The sequence below is a fragment of the Lissotriton helveticus genome, chromosome 9 (genome assembly GCF_964261635.1).
Source record: "Lissotriton helveticus chromosome 9, aLisHel1.1, whole genome shotgun sequence".
NCBI classification, from domain to species: Eukaryota; Metazoa; Chordata; class Amphibia; order Caudata; family Salamandridae; genus Lissotriton; species Lissotriton helveticus.
The window spans coordinates 682,382,885-682,391,079 of record NC_136070.1 but is presented as its reverse complement, the minus strand read 5'-3'; the positions used below and the strand labels follow the sequence as shown (position 1 = coordinate 682,391,079).

General features: G+C 40.3%; 1 protein-coding gene across 1 annotated transcript in view; it reads right to left on the bottom strand.

The window, feature by feature from the left end:
• Window positions 1-280: 280 nt before the first annotated feature.
• Window positions 281-8,195, bottom strand: part of LOC144783244 (maestro heat-like repeat-containing protein family member 1) — a 29,833-nt gene continuing 21,918 nt past the window's right edge. The window contains exons 8-15 of the mRNA XM_078662325.1: window positions 7,863-7,941; window positions 7,322-7,435; window positions 6,600-6,661; window positions 4,802-4,921; window positions 3,541-3,648; window positions 2,256-2,376; window positions 836-876; window positions 281-532 (exon numbers count right to left, since the gene is read on the bottom strand). Coding sequence (XP_078518451.1) covers window positions 281-532; window positions 836-876; window positions 2,256-2,376; window positions 3,541-3,648; window positions 4,802-4,921; window positions 6,600-6,661; window positions 7,322-7,435; window positions 7,863-7,941 — 897 coding nt within the window. The remainder of the gene's footprint in view (window positions 533-835; window positions 877-2,255; window positions 2,377-3,540; window positions 3,649-4,801; window positions 4,922-6,599; window positions 6,662-7,321; window positions 7,436-7,862; window positions 7,942-8,195) is intronic.

Here is an 8,195-nt window from a genome sequence, read left to right as displayed (position 1 = left end):
CTCCTCATTTACGGATCTATTGTGTCATATCAAACACATTCTCTTCTGTGCTCCACAGCATTCACAATGGGCCAATCAGCCCTAGGCTAACTTCACTGAGTGATGACATTCTACTTTTACACAAAGAGTATATTCACACCCAAAGTATTTTTCTTTAGTTCCTGGGACTACTATGGGAATGTGGACTTTTCAAGACCAAAACAATATTTTATGCTTTAGACAATATGTTTTTTATCTTGGTTAGTACAAAAACCGTTAAAAAATACAAGCGTGACAAAGCCTAAAAGCTAGCAGCAAACACCAGAATTATTAGCTTTGTCAATGCTTGTTTAAATGCCATTAGTGCTTGTTTAATTTGTGTGCTCACTGGCTCATGCGTTGGTGTCTTACCTTCTAAATATGCTATCAGGGGGGGAATCTTCATTTTTGCGAGTCCCACTAGAAATGGGTAGTTTGCAGGAATCAGGTGCTCGAGAAGAGCCAACACCGAGGTTCCCCTTTCGACATCCCAGTGGGGATTAGAGGAAATTACCTGAAAATCCACAAAAAAAGTATTCAAAACGTGATCATTTCATCAGGTCTTATTCTCTAGGCTTTAGAGTATCTGTAAATGCTATCTTGTTTTATATACAATTCACATTTTGGCTGTTTCGGTACAATGTAAGCAGTATGTTGTACTGATAAGCAATTGACTGGAAATAAAACCATCAAATTCATATGGATAAAAGCTGAGTTGAATTCAAGATCTTAATGGGCAAATTGTATAGAAATGCCAGCAAATAACTTGGGAAAAGGGATCTGGTGGAATATGGTGGGGGTGGTATGTGATACTCACTAGTAATCTGATGAACAGGCTGCGCATTGGAAGGCCTTTAGCTGTTTAGATACAAAAGAAAGAAGCTGTGTCATACTCCTGTCATATAATACTGAGTAACACTTGCTAAAGAAAGATATATGGCTGATACACACACTTATGACACATAGTTGTACCTACAAAGAAGAGGGTGGGGTGATGGGTGACATTTCATTGATGCTCTAGAGGTCATGAGGATACTTTGAGATCACTGCAGATACTGGCAAAGGTCCCCTACCACTAAGGTTGCTGCTAGAGTTGTAAGGTACCTCTGTGTCCTCTGTTACAATGCTCCCCCTCCCACCCCCAGCAGTTGCTGTCAAGGAATGACCTAAGCTGTCATGCACAGATCCCCCCTGCAGCTGTCATTGCGGGGCAAAAGTCTTCATTGGGATAAGAGAGGATGCCGCAGTAGCTGTGGACCTGCTTTGCATCCTGAATGGACCATGTCATTCTGTGACAGCGGATACCCGTAAGAAAATAGGACTCCAGAACATGTTCTTGCATATCCATTTTCTAATAATGTTAATGACCTGTGAGGCAGGCAATATAGGGGCACATATTGCCTGTTCTCTACTGCTTACGACCCCGTAACACAGGTGACAAAGAAATAGACTATGATATCATCTGTCCAGGTCACTTGCACTTTAGCAATACAGCCAATGGAAAACTGAGTGAGGAGAGCTAATTGGAACCCTGGAAATGCAGCATGCAATTACAGGTACTCACCCACAGATGCAAATCTTCCTCCTAACCTTGGAGTCAGTCTAAATAATTTTTTTCACTTACCCTCATTGAGCAGGCATCCTTGTGTACCAGGTCCATAAGTCAAGTGGGGGCCAATTACTTGTATTCTAGTCTGGATATGAGGTCCAAAATGTTGAACCAGAAATATTGCAGAGAAAAATATAATAACTAAAAGTAACTCCATGGAGGAATAAAATACACCCCTGTTGCTGTCAACAAAATTAAACGCGTATAAATAGGTAGCATACCCAGAAGGGTCTGATCAGCATACCAGACAGAAGTAATTCCAAAGAGAGCAAAAACACTCCAAGGTATGCAGAGGAGCATGACAGGGGTTGAGAGCATTAACCAGATGAAGAGATGAAACCAACAGGAAAGTAGCTTTATGGCTGGCTAACTGCAAAAAGTATGTAGAGAGCAGCAACATTGGCACAGATACGTATAACTCTAAAAGGAGAGCAAAAACTGTTATTTGAAAGAAGGACACCCACATGCTATAATAAATCAACCACAACTCCTGAGCTAATGGACTGATTTTTTACCTCATGCCATATCATGACTATGTAAGATGTGATCTGGGGAGCTGAGGAGGAAGCATTAACCACCTTCAATGATCAATCCCACAGTATCAATGAGTGGGATGCATAAGACTCACCACATTTCTGAAAGTTGATGCTTGCTCGTTTATCCACAACAAGTATCATCTGGCACAGAGCTGGCACAGATGAAATATAGTCCTCTTCCAGCATGTAGCTCACAATCTCTTTCCAAAATTCCTGTAAGAAAGACCGGCAAATGTGTTATTTGTATCATTAGCATTTAATAAGGCTTTATTTCCACAGATAAAAAGTCATTCCCGGTGGGAGGGTTTTTGGCACCTAAGGTCATGTGTCATTTTCTAGATCCACCTCTCCTGGAGATGGGGTTACATTTAATTCTTACCCTTCCTTATACCATTCCTTGCTGATGGTGTCCAAGGCAGATTCCTAGTATTACACTCATGTAGCACCAACCCTGTTTAATGCTACAATCTGTGGCTCTGCATCCAAGGAGAATGAAGACATTATTTGCAGAAAATGTGTGCAACATTTACTCTCCAAAAACCCTGCAAGTGAGCTGAACTTTGCAAATGATCTCATTATCTGCTGTTATCTTCATATAATTATCTTTATCAATGTGCCAGAGTATGCAAAGCCATTGTTGGGAATGCAAGACCCCGTTGATGTGAAATATTGGTGACTGATGGAGCAGATAGCAAATATTAGATGCAAATTGAGTAGCAATGTTTTGCAATATCACTCATGTACCATTCAGTCTCATTTCAAACTGGTTATTTAGAAGAATGCAAAACCTCCTGCCTCATTAAAATGAATGAGGTAGTATTTGATTAGCAATCTTCCCCGAATGCTGCAAACACTGGGAATGAGCATGGGACAGCAGACCTCCATCCCAGCAGCAGAGTAAACAGCCTTATCATCGCATCTCGAACCATGCCGTGCTTAAAAACGTGGTCCAAACCACGAATGCATCTTTACAACGCTTCCTTTTAAAAATGCAAGTCATTACAACAAGTGTTGGACTTTAAATCTAACACTTTCCCTACTTTTGCACAGACTGGAGTTGGAATAGTAAATTGTACTATTCCAAAGTCCAGCGCTTTCCCTAAGGCAAGTCATCGTAACAACTTGTGTGGCAAAGGAATGCATTTTAAACACGCATTTGTGGTTCAGACCACGTTGTTAAGGCAGGCGTGATGAATGCCTGCATGGTTCCCACATACAACCCTGTAGCAGAGGGAGCTTTACTAAAACATGCTTGTATGTGAGGTGGAGGATAATTAAGATCACCTGGGAAATCAGGACTCTCTGGATATTCTGCAATTTATATTTTCTACACTCCTAGTTAAATGTCCCACCTTGTTTCATATCCTTCTCACTTACCTCATCAGTATTTCTATGGCGTAATGCAATTTTATTGAGGAACTGAGAGATTTGAATGCAGATGGTCTCTTCCTCAACATCAGACTCATGATCCATGTGACTAGTACACTGTGAAAATATGGAAAGCAAAAGAAGTAAAGTAACATGTATTTTCACATGATTTTCACTATATTTTCTATCCTTACGGAGGGACAAGAGATGTGAGAGTCAAAACATTACAATTTACTAATCCAAGTTGCAAGCCAAAGAGAATCTCTTGGCTTAAATTCAAATGTGAAAACAAAAACAATCACCTCAAACATGTAAATAAAAATGTATAAATGAGGTTATGCTCTCATGCTCTGCTCTGTATTATTATTCAGTAATTTGGCAGGGAATGGTATAGCATTCATATACAGCAGATATATTGGTGGACTCACTTATAATATGTAAGTGTCTGATACATGGGACACTACACCTGAGACATTGCACCTCAGGCACCTCAAGGTAGTCTCTCATCCTTACCACAGAGATTGGGCTGCTAATGCACCCTCCCCCCACCGCTTGATGGGAAGTATGTGCTATATTATGGGACTTTTTACTCTTAATAAGGACAAAAGAATACCAGGAACTACATTTTTGGGAGACATTGTTGATATGAAACATTGATTTGAAGTATATTTGTGCTACTTTCTGCAGGATTTGGTAGTTTGCCCCGTCGGGCATTTGAACAGTAAAGAAGGGTATGTAACAGGATAATACACTGTCAGTGACATCATTTAACTGCAGTAGCGGAATGCCCTTGTGCCTTGCCCAATCACCCTAGAAGCTCTGGTAAAGTCTAATGGTCAGTTGCCTTTCATAGGCTGGATTGTGTGGTAGGCCTCTGCACTGCCTGTGAGCACTGCTGTGGATCCTCTGCCATTCCCACGGTGTCTGAGCATTTTTATTTCAGGTGCAAATGTAAGCAGATAGATGGAGCAAGGGAGACCTTTAAAGCGAGGGAGGGTGAAAGACATACTGGGGTGGTAGTGGGGAAACATTAGGCTCAAATGGAGAACATGGAATGTCAAGGCGGGCCTATGGGAACTAAATAGAGGGACACAAGGTCTATATTCCACCACCCGGGGCAAATATGGAACACTGCAGATCTATATTATATGACATAGGAGCTTCATCGGGGCACAAGGGGGCTAAAAGGTTCCCTTATTTATTTTTGACTGACTACGATTGCTGTTCCCTAACACATTCACTTAAACAAATATGTACATCTACCACTTACTTTCTCTTTGGTGAGGAGGTTGTACTTTTTGAGCACATATTCAATCACAGCTCTTCCGTTCATATCATAATAACCTTTGGATGTTAAACTGGATATTAAACCTAAAGTTGCAAGAATAACCTATAATAAAAAAAATGGTAAGCATGTTTAGTGAGAAACCCTTTTGGCATATAAATAGGATCAAATCCCACATTCTGGTGAGGGAGCAGCAAGGGAGTGTGAGGAAACCATGCAATCTCTCCTTCCCTTTTGTTCACAGAGGATAGAAAATATTGGAAAAGGGTTATTAAGACACTCTGAGAATGAAACTGGAGTCAATTTAATTTAACTGTTTTTACAGAGTGTCTGACCGAAGTGCAATTGAGGAAATATTCAAACATGCCAGGTAGACTATACCTTCAATAGGTGCCTGGGACTTGGTGAAATATTGCAAAATATGTCCAGGTAGGTTACAATCAACAAAGAACCTCTCAGTACCTGGTATTGATTACAAAAAATGAGACTGAAAAATAGGCTGTGGATTTCACTACTGTGGGAATTAAAACAACCAATAGTAGTCTGTGGGAAGAATGATGGCCTCTTTCTAACTCCACCCGCAGGATATAGCAAACCTACACCATCCCCACTCTGCCATCAGTTAACAAATGGGTTAAAGTACTGAAAGTCCATTATCCCACACCTTGATGTTTGGTTGGTCCATATCACTTTCAAGAAGTCATTTGGTCCCAAGACCGTAAATAGTCATGGTCTCCTATATCCACGTATCAGGGTTAAAATTCACGTCCCTAATATGGCTCTGTATGGTGCATATTTGCACAAGCTGGCCCCAATGGCTTCAACCACCAAAGAATACATCCATGTTTGATTTCTGTGATAGACTGTCAAGTATCTAAAGTCAACTGGATTTATATCATGAGGTTAAAAATGACAAACCCATTACACCCCCCAAAGAGAATACATTAGAGACCCAGTAATGGAAATACAGGTTTTGTTGATTATCAAAATAAAATTACTTTTGCGATTTTCTCTTATGCCTATGTCCTGTACTTTCTTACATGCTGACCATGGTGATGCTGTTATTGAAGTTACCTGCTTTCTCAATGTCACTGAAGTTGGGCACATTGTGGACATATATGGCGTCAAGAAAGTTACATATATTCCAATCTCTGCAGACAATACATCTTTTATATCACAATTTGACTTTTCACATGTGCACACTGAATATTATTCTGCACTATTGATCTACGTTTGGTGGGATTTTGCTGAGACAGAGCCCAAATAACATTCTTGGAAGAGACCTTTGACTCATCAACAAAATATCCTACTCCCCGGTTGTTAAAGGTTTGAGCAGATATTATTATTCTAAACTTCAAACCCCCTGATTTGATTATCAACACTCTCCTCTTCAGTGAAGGGTGTCACAGACCAACTCAATGTGAAATACAGACCAAACACGTGGACAGCACAAAAGACTTGTTTCTTAACACACATTTATTTAACAATTAGGGACCAGTGCGTAGGACAGGAAAACTGGGATATGTCCACTTGGACAGGGAAACAATGGAACACAGGATGCACTGAACAGACACACATAAATGGAGGTTCCATGACCCAACCACTCCAGGAAGAGTTGCCTTGGAGGAAATCAACAGACTGTGGTATGCATACCACTGCTATGGGTCCTTGTAAGTAGAGAATACTGCACTATCCAAAAAGTGCAAAACTTTAATTAGATTGAGGTGTTGGGTATGAAACTGCTTTAACACAGATTGGTTCACACATAATAGCTTGATGGTACCTTGCGATTGTCATCCTCAAGCACGTGACAGACAGCATCCAGATAAGAGGCACCTTCTGAATCTATGAAATAAAGCCATACACCAAATGTTCATAACACACAGATATTGTCTTTGTCTAGTAAGATCAAGATTAATAGATAAGTAGATGAAGTTTCCACTATCAACTGTGCTGACCACCCTGAGGGTCCTGTCTTTTACTATTGGTTTGCGAGTCTGTGACAGTGAGTCCCATGGGCCTATCAATGCTTTCCTGTTCCACTGTACATGTCTTTATCATCATGTCCATCTGAGCGTGTCTTTGTCTTCCTGCTCCACATTTTATGTCCCTTTTTATTCCTGTCCAGTATCTATGTCAGGATCTCTGTTCACAGTGTCCATGTCCCATTAATGGCTCACAATGGGAACAATTAACGGAAAAGACAGAGGTGGCATTGTTTGACCACTACTTTATTTTTTCACCACAATTCATGTTATTGAAGATGATGGAAGGGAGGCTTGATCTTAAATTACAGTGCTCTACCAGAAACTATTCGCAGTTAATATAGCTGAGGAATATGAAATTGAACTGATTTGCTCAGAGCTGCACCATATTGGTTAAGTAAGGGAGTACGTTGGGACTATAATTTAGGGCTCCAGATTCCATGACACAAATTTTAGTCCTTTAACTATTCTCCATGTCTACCTAAATCACACACTGCCACCTACTCACTGACAGTCTTACCAGTTTCAGCAAGAAGCTTGCAGAGCAGCTGTATTGTTACTGCACGAGACTCTGCACCCATCTGGATCAAGCTACTTTCAAAATATTGAAGGACCTCACTAGAGTGAGAATGGGCTGCAAGATTAAAGTGAAGAGAAAAATAGACATAATGAAAAAAAACACAACATAAAATCATGCAAGGAGAAACTCAATGCAGGGGAGCAGGTCATCAAGGCCAAATATACGGATAATCTTCAACTCATATCCAGGAGGTACGATATCAATGGTCTACAACATTTAATGATGATCTTAGGAGCACATAGTACTCATGTGATTACTATAGCTGTATATAGTAAAGTGGACTCCATTCTCCAGTAAAAGTCAACAAATGCACTGGGAAGGGAGATAAAAACTCAAGCAATATTAGGTTTTAGGAAGATCAAGTTATATGCAGGGCAGGGAACAGAAACTAATGTTTCTGAGAACCTGATCCCTAGTAAAGATCATAATATACTTGCAGTATCACAAATAAAAACATACATGCAATTTTTGACCAACTTACCCAGTGATAGGATAATGGCTGTGGACACCTTGAGTGGCTCTTCCCTTTCATCGGAAACTCCCCTTGAGGGTGTGCAGATCTGTCAATAACAAAGCAATAATAAACAATAATTGAAGCTAGGCTATCTGAAAGCCAATCCCGTACATCTAGACAGCAAATAACTTTCAGTCGTAGAATGACAGCATAAGAGTTTGTGAGGCCTTGTGGGGCCATGATCCATACAGCGCTACAGCAAATTCAATTGCGTGGAAAACAGCATTATCTGGGAGTCCAATATTGGTGGAATGAGTAATGAATTTCCTTCAATTGATGTTATTAATCAGATGTATATGA